The 18,354-nt window shown below is 42.0% G+C and overlaps 1 protein-coding gene and 1 long non-coding RNA gene across 4 annotated transcripts in view; both read left to right on the forward strand.

The window, feature by feature from the left end:
- Nucleotides 1-5,116, forward strand: part of N (neurogenic locus Notch protein) — a 281,303-nt gene extending 276,187 nt beyond the window's left edge. For all 3 annotated transcript variants that reach the window (XM_076819252.1, XM_076819253.1, XM_076819254.1), the window contains 2 exons: nucleotides 30-1,813; nucleotides 1,937-5,116. In XM_076819252.1, the coding sequence (XP_076675367.1) occupies nucleotides 30-1,813; nucleotides 1,937-3,024 (2,872 nt within the window). In that variant the 3' untranslated portion in view covers nucleotides 3,025-5,116. The remainder of the gene's footprint in view (nucleotides 1-29; nucleotides 1,814-1,936) is intronic.
- A 2,548-nt stretch (nucleotides 5,117-7,664) lies between these two features.
- LOC143372297 (uncharacterized) lies at nucleotides 7,665-9,122 on the forward strand. The gene is made up of 2 exons (XR_013086273.1): nucleotides 7,665-8,121; nucleotides 8,897-9,122. It is a non-coding gene; the product is annotated as an uncharacterized LOC143372297 (long non-coding RNA).
- The last annotated feature ends 9,232 nt before the right edge of the window (nucleotides 9,123-18,354 follow it).

The following is an 18,354-nucleotide window of genomic DNA, read 5'->3' on the forward strand; positions in this document are numbered from 1 at the left end:
GTAGCTAACGTGAATTGTTATCCTTACAGCCCCATCTACGACGCCTACTGTCGCAAGCATTACGCCAACGGTCACTGCGATTATGGCTGCAACAACGAGGAATGTAACTGGGACGGTCTGGACTGCGACAGGGAGCCACCATCCCTCGCAGAGGGTGTGATATCCGTGGTGGTCAGGATGGACATGCAAACCTTCCGCTCGAATGTCGTGGCTTTCCTCAGGGATATTGGCCACGAGCTACGGACAACGCTGAGGGTGAAGCAGGACGAGCTAGGAAACGACATGATATACCCCTGGAAGAGAGAAAGAGAGCCGAGTCTCCAGACTAACTTCTTCGGTCGACCAACAACCATCTACACTAATAGTCAAAGTGGCGTGATTGCCTACTTGGAGATCGACAACAGAAAATGCACAGTGACCCAGGGCGCAGTGTGCTTCCCCTCAGCGAACGAGGCGGCAGAGTACCTGGCAGCCACCGCGTCCAAGCACTCCCTATCGCGCAACTTCCCCATCGAGCAGGTTCGAGGGGTCGTTGGGCCTCAGGGGCCGGAGTACCCGGACACGCCAACGAACTACAAGTACGTCTTTATCGGTGTTGTCATCGTGGTACTTGGCGGAATGCTGGTCGGCGTGCTGGTCACCGCGCAGAGGAAACGCGCGGTGGGTGTCACCTGGTTCCCAGAGGGCTTCCTGCGCACTAGCAGCGGTAGCGGGCCGCGTCGAAGGTCGCGCAGGCGAGGTCCGGACGGCCAGGAGATGAGGAACCTCAACAAGCAGCCGTCGGTGAACTGCATGGACCTGGACGTAGGGAATGGTCGAGCTCAACAGTGGTCGGACGACGAGTCTGACCTCCCTCCCTCGAAGAGGATGAGGGGAATAGAGCCTGGCTACGCTAGCGACCACACCGCCATCACCGACTACGAGGAGACCGAACCACGGATGTGGACCCAGCAACACTTGGACGCTGCAGAGATACGCAGGCCAGATGCTGGAGTCCTGACACCACCTAGCCTCGAACATGGACAGGACGTCGACGCAAGAGGTCCCTGTGGAATGACTCCATTGATGGTAGCCGCAGTACGTGGCGGAGGGTTGGATACAGGGGAGGAGGAGGATGAAAGCGACGGTACTGCAACGGTGATCGCGGATCTGGTCGCTCAGGGTGCCGATTTGAACGCCACGACAGACAAGAGCGGAGAAACTTCCCTTCACCTGGCGGCTCGTTACGCGAGGTCCGATGCTGCGAAGAGGCTCCTCGACGCTGGTGCCGATGCTAACTCTCAGGACAACACTGGCAGGACGCCACTACATTCCGCCGTCGCCGCTGACGCCATGGGAGTCTTCCAGATATTATTGAGAAACAGAGCGACCAACCTAAACGCTCGTATGCACGATGGAACCACCCCGTTGATTCTAGCAGCGCGTCTTGCTACGGAGGGAATGGTGGAGGATCTCATTAATGCGGACGCCGATATTAATGCCGCCGATAACAGCGGCAAGACCGCCCTGCATTGGGCAGCAGCGGTTAACAACGTGGACGCTGTTAATATACTTCTTGTCCATGGCGCGAACAGAGACGCCCAGGACGACAAAGATGAAACGCCGTTGTTCCTTGCCGCCAGGGAAGGCAGCTTCGAGGCGTGCAAAGCGTTGCTAGATACCTTTGCTAACAGGGAGATCACTGATCACATGGATCGGTTACCGAGAGACGTGGCTAGCGAGAGATTGCATCACGATATCGTGAGATTACTGGACGAACACGTGCCGAGATCCCCGCAGATGGTGACCGTCATACCAAACGGGCCACTTATGGGTAAGTGTCTCTGTGTTCTATCTCTAATGCGTGGATACATTAATGTGTGGTGCAAAGTAATATTTACGTTTAAGAAAAATTGATAATTTGTAAATTAAAATGGACAATTTCTTTTTGTTGCAGGATCTCCCAACCACCCGCAACTGATCACACACCCAACAGTGATCGGTTCAGCGCCGAAGCAATCGAAGTCGAAGAAACGACCGAAGACGGGCGCCGCGGGAAACCCAAACAGCCCAGACTCGGAGGGCGGCGTGGTGGTGGTGAGGCGAAAGCCTTCCGTGAAGAAGCCCCCGGCAAAACGCGGTGCTCAGCCCCCAAACCAGGAGATCCCCCAAGGGGCAGAGGGCGCAGAGGGAAATCTGCCCAGTCCCTACGACAGCGCGAGCCTCTACAGCAATGCACTGCCTCTGGTGGGTCACACGGCCACGGCGAAACAGCCGCCCCCTTACGAGGACTGCATAAAGGGCCAGTCCATGCAGGGCCTTCAGCAGCTCGGGCTGGACACCTTCACGACCAACTACGGGTTGCCTAATTTTCACGACCAGCTGCTAGCGCCCCATCAGCGGCAGGCACAGGGGATGGTGAACACGTTATCGCCCCCGTACAGTAACCAGTCCCCGCCTCATTCGGTGCAATCGAACATGACTCTGTCGCCGCAGGCGAGCTACATGGGCTCGCCGTCCCCAGCGAAGAGCAGGCCTTCGTTGCCCACGTCGCCGACCCACATCGCTGCCATGAGACAGGCGACGCATCAGAAGCACGGCGGCATGCCACCGGTGGGATTCGACTTCGAGAACCTCCCCTACTCGTCGAGTCAGCAGCAACAGGCCCAACAGGCGCAGCAGCAGCAGATGCAGCAGACGCAACAGCAGATCCAGCAGCAGCAGCAGCAACAGCAGGCGCAACAGCAGAGCACGCAGCAGCAACAGCAGCAGCAACAGCAGCAGCAGCAGCAGCAACAGCAGACGCAGCAGTACTACCAGTACTTGACGCCGCCGTCCCATCACTCCGGACCGGACGTGACGCCGCAGCACCTTATGCAAGCGCCGGAGAGCTTCCCGACCCCGTCCCCGGACAGCCCAGGCCACTGGTCGTCGAGCTCGCCGCACTCGAATAGCGACTGGTCCGAGTGCATGGCCTCGCCTAACGCGTACAGCGCCGGTGGCGCTCACCAAAGCAACAAGGGCTCCGAGGCGATCTACATATGAGGCCGGTTGAACACCCTCTATTCCTCGCGCGGGTGAGTGGCGCCTAGGCGCGCACGAACTGTGATTAGCTCGTCAAGTTCGAGGGTGGTTCTCGCCGGCGGTGTGGAACGTTCTGGACCGTGCACATCCGCGAAATGCTCTCTCGTGCCAAGGTCCGATCGCAAGGGGGGGAAGGTATCCCTTACCGGATACCAGCGAACGGCTGGGCGTTATGGGTGGAAGGAATAGAGTGAGGTAGTGGGAGCAGTAGATGGTAAGGGTAGTATACTTGTGTGATAGGAAGTGAGAGCTTGCAGCCGCATTCTGTATAGATTTTGGACAGTACCAGGTTAAGGGTTAGAGTATCGCAAGATCCATAGGTGGTTTGCATCTGCGCGCCCCTATTATACACTATACTAGTGATGGAGGACACGTGTGACGACCTGCTTCTTTGAGGATCTCACTTTAAATAACACTTGGGTGTACGCGTCAGGTCACTGTATTGCTTCCACTCGTGATACACTACTGCAGCTGTATAAGCATGTATGTTTTAACGACGAATAGGTGTGTATGTATGCGAGGAGACAGTTTCCCTGGATCAAAGACACCATTTGCCTACTTGTTTCAACGATTGTGCCTTCTCTAATTAAAGAAACGATGAATGACGTGGCTAGGAGTATCATAGGAGATTCAAGTAGACGATATATCGTTCCCTATCGACCGATCCACTTTTTTTTTTGTATCTGAAGCTCAATGAACAATGGTGCCTTCGACTTGCCACAGCGTGGAGACCCTATAGACACAGTTGAATAAGGAGGAACGCGAACCTTGCTATCTACAATAGTTATTGTACATAGGAGAAAAAACATGGGAGCGGAGGAACATTCAAGCTGCTACGTGTATTCGACGAAGACAACTAGTAGAGTGTAATATGTAATATTCTATTTAATTGTGTAACGCGCAAGTACGCCTGTACGGGGTGAGACGTGATTCGTGGTGCCACTTTTGTGATTCCTCGTACGATTTTGGTACTTCAAATTGCATAATGTTATCTTTTAATCGGAAAAATGATTCTTCATTGCACGTGACACTTAGGGAGCTCGACACCTAAATACAGATTCTAACTTTAAGGAAGAACAAATGATACATTACTCGAACCACAATACCCAGATACAAAGTTCACACGAGAAACCGCTCGGTTGCCATCACGAATCGCATCCCATCTCCTGCGAACAGAGGGAGGACCGCGTAAACCTTCAGGATCGATACGACTCAATCCGCTCCAGCATCGTACCTCTGGTCACCGCGAGGCATTGTCCAACAATTGTAACAATCGTAGCACCGCGTGACACCAGATGCGAAAGGGACCCGTAGCTATCTCTTCGTGGCAAGGAAGAAACTAAGAATCGTGCCTTCGAACGTCGCGGGGTGCGTGCGAGAAGTTCACCTAGGTAAATCTATTAAATTAATGTGTTCTCTTAATCGAAGAAACGCAGCGTTTCCAAATGGCCTTTAACGATTTAACGATCAATCACCGATCGAACGTGGTGAGATTTAACATGTAAGATAGAAGGGAAGGTAGCTCTTTGCACGGTCGACGGGAGCCCTCGGAGGAATCGTCTTCGCCCCGCGAATAAAATGAAATCGTTCCATACACAGACATTCCATTCGCACGGCGAAATTACTCTTCCTTCTTCTTCTTTTTTTTTTTTTTAATATATATCTTCCTGCCGTTCGCCTCACCGACGAGTTGGATCTCGAGGGAGACTTTGCAGAGCTCGCGAGGAATGGCGGACGCGGGGACGAAGAAAATCGTCTCTTCTTTTTCTTCGTCGTCGACCTTGCCAAAGAGCTCTCGCGGGTCTTTTTTAAATCGAGAACTCGGGGAACGCCCGGCGAGCTCGCGACGGCGCCTCTGTATTTTTCTTCCCGTGTAAAGTATCGTGCTGTAGCGTAATTGTTAACGCGTTAATGTGTGTACGTTTAATATGTTTTAGTAGATTCATTAATGAATTAAGTAGGCGACGGGCGGGGGCTGTAAGACGATTCTCGCTGATCTCTCTCATCCGCCAATGCCAAAGGAGAGTTCTTATATAAATAAAACGAGTACGCGTATCGGTGGTGTGACTGGACGGTGGTATGATGTGTACGCATAATAGAGTATATAAATATATAGATAGATAGATAGATAGATAGAGACTAATCATAGATTGTTGCGAGAGAAAAGAGCAAATTATTCGTCGATAAGGTACGGAGTTCGTGCACGTTCATTTGCAATATGTCCACCAGTGACGCGGTTATTTAGAGGATAACAATGGTTGATCACGGCGTAGAGAATATCATATTCCCTTTTTTCTATTTTATTTTTTTTTTTTAAATCTATCTTCGCCATGTCTAAAGAGAAAATTTGTAAATACTCTCTTTTAGACATCCATCCCCCCTCTTTACCTGCCCGCTCATCTTACGTACTATCGAGGTACTTCTTATTATAAATAATTGTCTTTTCTCTCGATTTTGTACAAACTGTTTTTACATATTTTTATATTATGTAAGGTAGATATCGATACGTTTTCATTGTATAAGGCGACCCCCATGGATACTAAATAATAATGTTTCCTTTATCATATTATATGGGACATAGAAGAGAAAAATATAAATATATATATATAAATGAGTATATATATTATATTATATGTAATTTTGTGTAATTGACCGTTGCATCGAGGGACCGTGCGCCGTTTAGCATCCTCGATGCAATCCTGAATTACGCGCAGGTGTGATGGAGCTTTCTGACAACGGAAGACGAGGGTCCAACGCAATTTTCTATGACTATTCCCGCGAAACCTGTACGCTCCTTAGAGGAGACATTTTTATTTATATATACATATATATATAAATGAAATTTTTGTAACGAATTAAGTATATGTCTTCACGCGACTGCCTTTTGTATTGTTAATGCCACGAAAAGTCTGCCAAATAGCGAACGACGAGAAAATATCAAGAGAATGTTAATATCTTCTTTCCTTCTTTTTAAATAGTATATATATATATATATGTGTATTGTAAAAGATCTGATTGCAAGAGCTCAATGCGCGCGAATACTTCGTAACGGTGTATCGAGCCACTTCCCAAAAACGAATCTGATATTTTTTCATACATCGAGATTGTACCGCGCGTGGGTGGAAAGGTTTATATGCGTAAAAACGATCGGATCCGTCGAGCGATCGTTGATTAAACATATGAAATGTGTTCAAAATTAGGTACGGCATATCCGCTCTCTGACACACCGATACTTCTCTGTGTTAAAACGAAATGGAGAAAGGACGGTAGATAAGCTACGTGCTCCGATTTACAATTATCTTACAATAAGTTAGAGAAAGTCCCGATTACTAATGATAGATCTTGTTATTCCTTGTAACTTGTAAAAAGTACTGAGTTTTATTAGTATTAACTATTCCGTAATGTAAGGGATTTTGTTCGATCCTAATTATATCCTGCCTCCCCCCATCTTCCCCCGTTCCCTCTTCAACCCCCCCCCCCCACACCCTTCGCCCACTGGTACCCCCCGATCCTCATATTTTTATAAATAAGTTATGTCTTTTAAAACAGATGTAATAATAAAGATTAATCTAACATTCACAATAGGGTTGTTGTTCTGTTCTATTGTGCTATGCTTCCGCGTTTTATTCCTTAATTATTGTAAGCATAGATACATCTTTTTCAGTATATTTACAAGACAGATTTTACACAACAATCAAATTGTATTATAGCAATAAAAAATAAAAAAACCTGAAAATTTCCCGAATACGGTTCCTTTTAGTTTCCACCTCTGGAACTACTTATATTCTTTGTTTTCAATCGTTGTTAGAATGTTGATCAGCTACAAACTTGCGGGCGATCAAATAGTATCGGATGAAATCGATAGAGTCAGAGATTTGAGCGCTAGAAATTTTTATTTGAAATTATTAATTAAATGCAAATGAAAGACGAATACATTTATAGTGTAATATAATTAATCGTCAATAAAATAATTGAGAATATTATGTAGGTGTCTAGCCAAAGGTCTATACCGATTTTGGAAGGCATTTGAAAAATACATAAATTATTTAGGCAAAATTCATAATACGTGACTAAGAACTGTTAATAACTAATAAAGTGTAGACGAAATAATTGCAAATATTATGTAGAAGAGCAGTCAAACGTTTATACTTTAAGATCCAAGTATAATAGTAATATTTTCTAATGAGGACGTGACACTCGATACCACGTCCAAAAACCGGGAATAACTAAATAATTATCAACAAAATAATCATATGATATTATTCATATAGAAAGGTAGTCAGGAGTCTATACTTTAAGATTCAATTAGAAAAGTACAGAAACTATTAATAGCTAACTAATTATGAGCGAAAGGGGGTAGAAACATGGGTTCGGGATTTTTCGTTTTTCGTCCTTATATGAGCAGATTTGGGGCTGGGCGAGGTCTCATTCGAAAGAGGAAAGTTCAATGCGGAACGCTCTGCTCATGGTTCAACGAGATTGTGTTGATATGTAATAATATCAGTGTCCAAAGTAAAGCAAAAGTCGACAAAATAAACCCGCACAATCCAAGCATTTTTAGGTCACTAAAAGAGTTTTGTGACTCAAACGGTGAGCAGAGCGCTCCGCATTGAATCTTCTTCTTTCGAATGAGACCTCTCCCAGGCCAAAATCTGCTCATATAAGAACGAAAAACGAAAAATCGTGACTACATTCCCAAATCAGAGTTCCGCCATATTGGCGATAATACATAGCAAGTCACGTGACAAATTTAGTTGAGGTAGTAGATACGAGATGGCGCCTACTCGGGAGGACTGCCAACGTGGATTCATAGCAAAACTGAAGCGATAGCTGGATATACGAGCCACAATAAAAGAATGATGGAGTCAATGTATGCATTTTCAGACGATTGTAGGTTAGGTTATATTCATTTTAGGCATACATTGACATACATAACAACGGACTAACCTACATTAAAAAAAAAATTTCCTATTGTACATCGATGGCTTACAATTAGTGCACACATATTGTATGTCCACTTTTAGCGTTTTTGAGAAAAACAGGTTCAAACATTCAATGGTACTTTATAATTACATAAATACTTTTTGCATTATTGTAATATAGGTATCACTGAAAGTATGTAATTAGTAGTATAAGTTAGAATCTGCAAAATTATAATAATAACTCGACAATAATGCTTGGAAGTTGGACATGCTATTGTAACCAAGTACAGAGGAGGACATACTATACTGAATGATATTATATAAAAATGAATGAAAGGAATAATACTGGAAATAATCTCACTTCAATATTATATTTATTTTTAAAGTAACAGGAATAAAAAAGTAATTCGCGGTAGATATAGGAACACTTTAAATTTTTTTTATTTATTGTTACACTTTTCCAAGACTATTTTCATCCAGTAACGTCTCCGGAGGGCAAATCAAAGAGCGAGAAGTGGCGCAGATGTTTCGAGACAGTGACTGTTTAACGAAGAGACGCAGAATTTTGGAGCGCATTATTCCCTTTACTAATATATTTTCATACGTGACAAACTGTTGTAACGTTTCTCCCATGTTCAATAATAGACAAGTCAAGTTACTAAAAATATTTTTCAAGTTACTAATATATTATACATTTCCTATGTACTTTACTGATATGTTAGTAGAATTGTACAGCGTTGAGATGTATTTTACATGAAATAAAGGGGAATTGTCTTAAATTAGGAAGATAATTATATTCTTTATATGTTTTGCCTGAAATTAGTTGTATTTTCTATAATAGACAAATCTATTTGTTGTATTTTCTATAATAGACAAATCAGATTGCTAAAAATATTTTCTTCTTGTTACAGATTAACCTTGGGAACATTTCTCGGTAGACAGGATTGAGGAACTTTAAGTGAGACAAATGATGGAAAGCTGATAGTGATTTTATACATAAAATGAAGTGAAATTATATATTTTATACTTAATAATAATACAATATTAATCAGCATTCATTTCTACATACTTATATTAATTTATTGTAACACTGTAAAAGCCTTTTCTGCAAATAAAGTGGGAAAAACTTGAAAAGAACTGTATTATTATTTAGAAATACCTTTTACATATTCCTATCCAAATTCCAAACCTTTGCAGCTTCGATTCGCAACTTTAAAGGTGACGCCTTTGAAACTGAAATTCAGAATACCTCTTTTCGCTTCATGTTCTCCTGATACCTGGGCCAAAATCTGGCAATAATTTTCAGAATGCACAAAATTGGGCTTTGTAACAGGAGAACATGATGTCGAAAGAGGTGGCACTAAGTAATGTCTCCGGAGAGAGAATCGAGGATGCCTTCGAAGCTGAAATTCAGAATACCTCTTTTCGCTTCATGTTCTCCTGATACCTGGGCCAAAATCTGGCAATAATTTTCAGAATGCACAAAATTGGGCTTTGTAACAGGAGAACATGATGTCGAAAGAGGTGGCACTAAGTAATGTCTCCGGAGAGAGAATCGAGGATGCCTTCGAAGCTGAAATTCAGAATACCTCTTTTCGCTTCATGTTCTCCTGATACCTGGGCCAAAATCTGGCAATAATTTTCAGAATGCACAAAATTGGGCTTTGTAACAGGAGAACATGATGTCGAAAGAGGTGGCACTAAGTAATGTCTCCGGAGAGAGAATCGAGGAAGCCTTCGAAGCTGAAATTCAGAATACCTCTTTTCGCTTCATGTTCTCCTGATACCTGGGCCAAAATCTGGCAATAATTTTCAGAATGCACAAAATTGGGCTTTGTAACAGGAGAACATGATGTCGAAAGAGGTGGCACTAAGTAACGTCTCCGGAGAGAGAATCGAGGATGCCTTCGAAGCTGAAATTCAGAATACCTCTTTTCGCTTCATGTTCTCCTGATACCTGGGCCAAAATCTGGCAATAATTTTCAGAATGCACAAAATTGGGCTTTGTAACAGGAGAACATGATGTCGAAAGAGGTGGCACTAAGTAACGTCTCCGGAGAGAGAATCGAGGATGCCTTCGAAGCTGAAATTCAGAATACCTCTTATCGCTTCATGTTCTCCTGATACCTGGGCCAAAATCTGGCAATAATTTTCAGAATGCACAAAATTGGGCTTTGTAACAGGAGAACATGATGTCGAAAGAGGTGGCACTAAGTAATGTCTCTGGAGAGAGAATCGAGGAAGCCTTCGAAGCTGAAATTCAGAATACCTCTTTTCGCTTCATGTTCTCCTGATACCTGGGCCAAAATCTGGCAATAATTTTCAGAATGCACAAAATTGGGCTTTGTAACAGGAGAACATGATGTCGAAAGAGGTGGCACTAAGTAACGTCTCCGGAGAGAGAATCGAGGATGCCTTCGAAGCTGAAATTCAGAATACCTCTTTTCGCTTCATGTTCTCCTGATACCTGGGCCAAAATCTGGCAATAATTTTCAGAATGCACAAAATTGGGCTTTGTAACAGGAGAACATGATGTCGAAAGAGGTGGCACTAAGTAATGTCTCCGGAGAGAGAATCGAGGATGCCTTCGAAGCTGAAATTCAGAATACCTCTTTTCGCTTCATGTTCTCCTGATACCTGGGCCAAAATCTGGCAATAATTTTCAGAATGCACAAAATTGGGCTTTGTAACAGGAGAACATGATGTCGAAAGAGGTGGCACTAAGTAATGTCTCCGGAGAGAGAATCGAGGATCCCTTCGAAGCTGAAATTCAGAATACCTCTTTTCGCTTCATGTTCTCCTGATACCTGGGCCAAAATCTGGCAATAATTTTCAGAATGCACAAAATTGGGCTTTGTAACAGGAGAACATGATGTCGAAAGAGGTGGCACTAAGTAATGTCTCCGGAGAGAGAATCGAGGATGCCTTCGAAGCTGAAATTCAGAATACCTCTTTTCGCTTCATGTTCTCCTGATACCTGGGCCAAAATCTGGCAATAATTTTCAGAATGCACAAAATTGGGCTTTGTAACAGGAGAACATGATGTCGAAAGAGGTGGCACTAAGTAATGTCTCCGGAGAGTGAATCGAGGAAGCCTTCGAAGCTGAAATTCAGAATACCTCTTTTCGCTTCATGTTCTCCTGATACCTGGGCCAAAATCTGGCAATAATTTTCAGAATGCACAAAATTGGGCTTTGTAACAGGAGAACATGATGTCGAAAGAGGTGGCACTAAGTAATGTCTCCGGAGAGAGAATCGAGGATGCCTTCGAAGCTGAAATTCAGAATACCTCTTTTCGCTTCATGTTCTCCTGATACCTGGGCCAAAATCTGGCAATAATTTTCAGAATGCACAAAATTGGGCTTTGTAACAGGAGAACATGATGTCGAAAGAGGTGGCACTAAGTAATGTCTCCGGAGAGAGAATCGAGGATGCCTTCGAAGCTGAAATTCAGAATACCTCTTTTCGCTTCATGTTCTCCTGATACCTGGGCCAAAATCTGGCAATAATTTTCAGAATGCACAAAATTGGGCTTTGTAACAGGAGAACATGATGTCGAAAGAGGTGGCACTAAGTAATGTCTCCGGAGAGAGAATCGAGGAAGCCTTCGAAGCTGAAATTCAGAATACCTCTTTTCGCTTCATGTTCTCCTGATACCTGGGCCAAAATCTGGCAATAATTTTCAGAATGCACAAAATTGGGCTTTGTAACAGGAGAACATGATGTCGAAAGAGGTGGCACTAAGTAATGTCTCCGGAGAGAGAATCGAGGATGCCTTCGAAGCTGAAATTCAGAATACCTCTTTTCGCTTCATGTTCTCCTGATACCTGGGCCAAAATCTGGCAATAATTTTCAGAATGCACAAAATTGGGCTTTGTAACAGGAGAACATGATGTCGAAAGAGGTGGCACTAAGTAATGTCTCCGGAGAGAGAATCGAGGATGCCTTCGAAGCTGAAATTCAGAATACCTCTTTTCGCTTCATGTTCTCCTGATACCTGGGCCAAAATCTGGCAATAATTTTCAGAATGCACAAAATTGGGCTTTGTAACAGGAGAACATGATGTCGAAAGAGGTGGCACTAAGTAATGTCTCCGGAGAGAGAATCGAGGATGCCTTCGAAGCTGAAATTCAGAATACCTCTTTTCGCTTCATGTTCTCCTGATACCTGGGCCAAAATCTGGCAATAATTTTCAGAATGCACAAAATTGGGCTTTGTAACAGGAGAACATGATGTCGAAAGAGGTGGCACTAAGTAATGTCTCCGGAGAGAGAATCGAGGAAGCCTTCGAAGCTGAAATTCAGAATACCTCTTTTCGCTTCATGTTCTCCTGATACCTGGGCCAAAATCTGGCAATAATTTTCAGAATGCACAAAATTGGGCTTTGTAACAGGAGAACATGATGTCGAAAGAGGTGGCACTAAGTAACGTCTCCGGAGAGAGAATCGAGGATGCCTTCGAAGCTGAAATTCAGAATACCTCTTTTCGCTTCATGTTCTCCTGATACCTGGGCCAAAATCTGGCAATAATTTTCAGAATGCACAAAATTGGGCTTTGTAACAGGAGAACATGATGTCGAAAGAGGTGGCACTAAGTAATGTCTCCGGAGAGAGAATCGAGGATGCCTTCGTAGCTTAAATTCAGAATACCTCTTTTCGCTTCATGTTCTCCTGATACCTGGGCCAAAATCTGGCAATAATTTTCAGAATGCACAAAATTGGGCTTTGTAACAGGAGAACATGATGTCGAAAGAGGTGGCACTAAGTAATGTCTCCGGAGAGAGAATCGAGGATGCCTTCGAAGCTTAAATTCAGAATACCTCTTTTCGCTTCATGTTCTCCTGATACCTGGGCCAAAATCTGGCAATAATTTTCAGAATGCACAAAATTGGGCTTTGTAACAGGAGAACATGATGTCGAAAGAGGTGGCACTAAGTAATGTCTCCGGAGAGAGAATCGAGGAAGCCTTCGAAGCTGAAATTCAGAATACCTCTTTTCGCTTCATGTTCTCCTGATACCTGGGCCAAAATCTGGCAATAATTTTCAGAATGCACAAAATTGGGCTTTGTAACAGGAGAACATGATGTCGAAAGAGGTGGCACTAAGTAATGTCTCCGGAGAGAGAATCGAGGATGCCTTCGAAGCTGAAATTCAGAATACCTCTTTACGCTTCATGTTCTCCTGATACCTGGGCCAAAATCTGGCAATAATTTTCAGAATGCACAAAATTGGGCTTTGTAACAGGAGAACATGATGTCGAAAGAGGTGGCACTAAGTAATGTCTCCGGAGAGAGAATCGAGGATGCCTTCGAAGCTGAAATTCAGAATACCTCTTTTCGCTTCATGTTCTCCTGATACCTGGGCCAAAATCTGGCAATAATTTTCAGAATGCACAAAATTGGGCTTTGTAACAGGAGAACATGATGTCGAAAGAGGTGGCACTAAGTAATGTCTCCGGAGAGAGAATCGAGGATGCCTTCGAAGCTGAAATTCAGAATACCTCTTTTCGCTTCATGTTCTCCTGATACCTGGGCCAAAATCTGGCAATAATTTTCAGAATGCACAAAATTGGGCTTTGTAACAGGAGAACATGATGTCGAAAGACGTGGCACTAAGTAATGTCTCCGGAGAGAGAATCGAGGATGCCTTCGAAGCTGAAATTCAGAATACCTCTTTTCGCTTCATGTTCTCCTGATACCTGGGCCAAAATCTGGCAATAATTTTCAGAATGCACAAAATTGGGCTTTGTAACAGGAGAACATGATGTCGAAAGAGGTGGCACTAAGTAATGTCTCCGGAGAGAGAATCGAGGATGCCTTCGAAGCTGAAATTCAGAATACCTCTTTTCGCTTCATGTTCTCCTGATACCTGGGCCAAAATCTGGCAATAATTTTCAGAATGCACAAAATTGGGCTTTGTAACAGGAGAACATGATGTCGAAAGAGGTGGCACTAAGTAATGTCTCCGGAGAGAGAATCGAGGATGCCTTCGAAGCTGAAATTCAGAATACCTCTTTTCGCTTCATGTTCTCCTGATACCTGGGCCAAAATCTGGCAATAATTTTCAGAATGCACAAAATTGGGCTTTGTAACAGGAGAACATGATGTCGAAAGAGGTGGCACTAAGTAATGTCTCCGGAGAGAGAATCGAGGATGCCTTCGAAGCTGAAATTCAGAATACTTCTTTTCGCTTCATGTTCTCCTGATACTTGGGCCAAAATCTGGCAATAATTTTCAGAATTCACAAAATTGGGCTTTGTAACAGGAGAACATGATGTCGAAAGAGGTGGCACTAAGTAATGTCTCCGGAGAGAGAATCGAGGATGCCTTCGAAGCGGAAATTCAGAATACCTCTTTTCGCTTCATGTTCTCCTGATACCTGGGCCAAAATCTGGCAATAATTTTCAGAATGCACAAAATTGGGCTTTGTAACAGGAGAACATGATGTCGAAAGAGGTGGCACTAAGTAATGTCTCCGGAGAGAGAATCGAGGATGCCTTCGAAGCTGAAATTCAGAATACCTCTTTTCGCTTCATGTTCTCCTGATACCTGGGCCAAAATCTGGCAATAATTTTCAGAATGCACAAAACTGGGCTATCTACTAGGAGAACATGATGTCGAAAGAGGTGGCACTAAGTAACGTCTTCGGAGAGGGAATCGAGGATGCCTTCGAAGCTGAAATTCAGAATACCTCCTTTCGCTTCATGTTCTCCTGATACCTGGGCCAAAATCTGGCAAAAATTTTCAGAATGCACAAAATTGGGCTTTGTAACAGGAGAACATGATGTCGAAAGAGGTGGCACTAAGTAACGTCTTCGGAGAGAGAATCGAGGATGCCTTCGAAGCTGAAATTCAGAATACTTCTTTTCGCTTCATGTTCTCCTGATACCTGGGCCAAAATCTGGCAATAATTTTCAGAATGCACAAAATTGGCTTTGTAACAGGAGAACATGATGTCGAAAGAGGTGGCACTAAGTAACGTCTTCGGAGAGAGAATCGAGGATGCCTTCGAAGCTGAAATTCAGAATACCTCTTTTCGCTTCATGTTTTCCTGATACCTGGGCCAAAATCTGGCAAAAATTTTCAGAATGCACAAAATTGGCTTTGTAACAGGAGAACATGATGTCGAAAGAGGTGGCACTAAGTAACGTCTTCGGAGAGAGAATCGAGGATGCCTTCGAAGCTGAAATTCAGAATACCTCTTTTCGCTTCATGTTCTCCTGATACCTGGGCCAAAATCTGGCAAAAATTTTCAGAATGCACAAAATTGGCTTTGTAACAGGATAACATGACGTGGAAAGAGGTAGCGCAAAGTAATGTCTCTGAAGAGAAGTAGAAGCCTTGAACGAAAGTCGATAGAGTTTGAGAGTAGTGAATGGCATATTTAAAGTAGTGCTTTAATGCGAAGATTTTTAAAACCACTCTGCGTGGAAGGATCTTTTTAGGTGTTCTTTTTAGCATGTCTTTTATATGTGATTTGGAATAGGAAGGAGTAAGTAGTGCTCGTTAAATAAAAAAACTCTTTTACCACTTAGCTGCAATTTATTCAAATAAGTGAAATGCAATACAATGAAATGTTACAAGTGTAACTGGGTAATTCGGCTGAAGCAGTAGCTTGTGCAAATTTCATCTCAATGAACGCAGTCGAAAATGCAGCCGGTTTAACGTCTTTTATGTAAAAATTGCTTACCTGTAAAACAGAAATATACACGATTAATAATCGCTCTAGTTACAGTATGTCAGATTAGTTACATCGCATCGGCACACTCTAAACTCTAAATATGTCACACATGTTCAAGCACGGCACACACGCACAGCATTTCAACAGATTTCAGAGTACGTAGTTGCTGATTTGGCCGCTGCTCGTGTCGCACCCAACGTTACCGACTTATTCTAAAATAAGATTACAGTGCTACGAGTGGTAGGAATTAATATTAAATCTTACCGGAAACATATAAAATCTAAAACGACTAATTTCAATCAACATGTTGCACAATAAAATTATTCCCTTTACTAATATATTTTCATACGTGACAAAATGTTGTAACGTTTCTCCCATTTTCAATAATAGACAAGTCATGTTACTAAAAATATTTTTCTTCTTACAGGTTTTAACTTCGGAATATTTCGGCGGAATGATGGAAACCTTGATAGTAATCACAAGAAAATAGTGACTTTATATACCTTATACTTTATTGTAACACTGTAAAGGCCTTTTATGCAAATATATTGAAAGAAACTTGAAACAAACTGTATTATTATTCAGAAATACCTTTTACATATTCCTATCCAAATTTCAAATATCTATGGTATTTCCTTAAGAATACCATAGATTTCCTTTGTTAATAAGTCGATATTGAAGAAAATTTTGCAACTAGTGCCCATGGAATACTATTCAGAAATTACAAGCTTCGAGTCTTTCAAAAGCATCACATTAACCGAGAACTGTTTAAAGGCCCATGAAAGGCGTAGCTCTTGTTCGCTACTTTAAGGCGATGCCTTTGAAGCTGAAATAGCCACTAAACATTTGTTGTCATATAGCATATATTTAGGTTATATTTTCTGTCACTTCGAGGAGCCGACCACATAATAATCACCACATAATAATCAGTCTGCGCATTTTCACTAGCCCAATTCAACATTCAATACAATTTTGTATATATAATGTTTGTTGATAACTGCTTTCTGCAGAGGACGTGTAATAAGTGTATTTCATGTTCTGTTTCGGTGCTTTGCTAATAAAAAAATGTCTAACCTAACAAATTTCATTTTCTGGGGACATTCCCTCATCTATTTTCCCTTTTCACTTAGAATTCCTTACTGCTAACGTAGAATACTGTAGCATAAGCACATTTCAAGTAATTAAAATGTACAATGAATTTTCTACGTTTACAGTACCAGCCGACTTTCCGTTTAAATTTTTATGAGTACATCGGAACAGCTGAGAATTTCTTTCCTTATTCAGAATAGAATACAGAAATAGCCAACAGCTCCCTCTCGCGTTCACCGGGTAATCGTCGATCTATCGGTATTACCATTTCTGTGCAGTAAAAAATGCTTTAATACCGACCTGCCGAATCGGCCAGGTCACGTGACGTGTCTACCCCCTTAAAAGTAAAGGAATAAACAGAGGATCATACTTGATAATTTGTACTGTAGGTGTCACTGTTAATGATGCAGCGCGCGTAATTGAGCGCAGTTTAAATTCAAATGCAATTGGGAAGATTTGCCCGCAATCGAATTTTTCATTTCAAAGTAATGAAGAATATGAAACTAAAATAATGCGACGCAGATTGTTTGTTAAATAAATAATCTTATTTTTTAGAATCATTGCATAATGATCTGCAGTGCTCACGGAAGAGGATTAGAACCTTTGATTACGAATAAATAAATAAACAAATTTGTATATCCGCCAACCGAAGGGGGTGCTAAAAAACTATATCGCACACTTAATAATAAAGGAATCTAACTCCCACGTAAACAAAATATAAATGTATTTTTTTTTTATTGTACATCGTAAAGACAAAACATATTAAATAGAAAACAGGTGCAAAAATTTGGCGGCGCCAAAAATTATCTTGCATAAGTGCGCCAACCATCCTCGCGCCGGCCCTGTTCGCAATTATATTCTTTAGAATTAATAGTTATTAACAGCAACAATTTGAGGATAAATATATTTATATTATGTCATTACTTTTAATTACATATCATAATATAATTACAGAGGGTTATAAAATATAATTATTCAGAAATACAGGTATATCTATTGCTTTCTAACGGAAAATAATAAGTTTTAGGTAGACATGATTTTCCTGCTGCTTGCTGTTGCAGTTGTATTCGGTATCCAGGTAAATCCTTCGGCTCTAAACTGATTTCAACATCTGCAACCGGAGATGTAATAGGCGTCACGATAATACTAAAAGAAAAATTAAATATATAAATTATGTATAATTTTCTTGAACATCTTCCAGTATTCCTGAAAACAAAATTAAAAGTAATTATTAATACAGCACTTTTGTCATAGTACAATTAATACGTAAAGATAGACATAGATATAGCTTTCCACTGTGACAAAAACTACTTTTAACTTTATAGCAACTATATTTTTATATGTTTAAAAGAACAGAGTCTGTAAAAATTAAATTATTTTCATAAACATTACAGTATGAACACTGTAATATGTGAAAGCAAGAATAAAGAAATTTTATTTATATCCATATATCTTTAGACAAGCATCCATTTTGAAAACAGTAATATTAACTGAAACGCAGAATTAAAATTGACAAACTGAATGTCATATTCATGTTTCATTATGCACTGCTCAGTAACACATCCATATCTTTGGAAAAGAAATATTTTAAGATAGCAATA

This window comes from Andrena cerasifolii, chromosome 8 (assembly GCF_050908995.1).
Source record: "Andrena cerasifolii isolate SP2316 chromosome 8, iyAndCera1_principal, whole genome shotgun sequence".
NCBI lineage: Eukaryota > Metazoa > Arthropoda > Insecta > Hymenoptera > Andrenidae > Andrena > Andrena cerasifolii.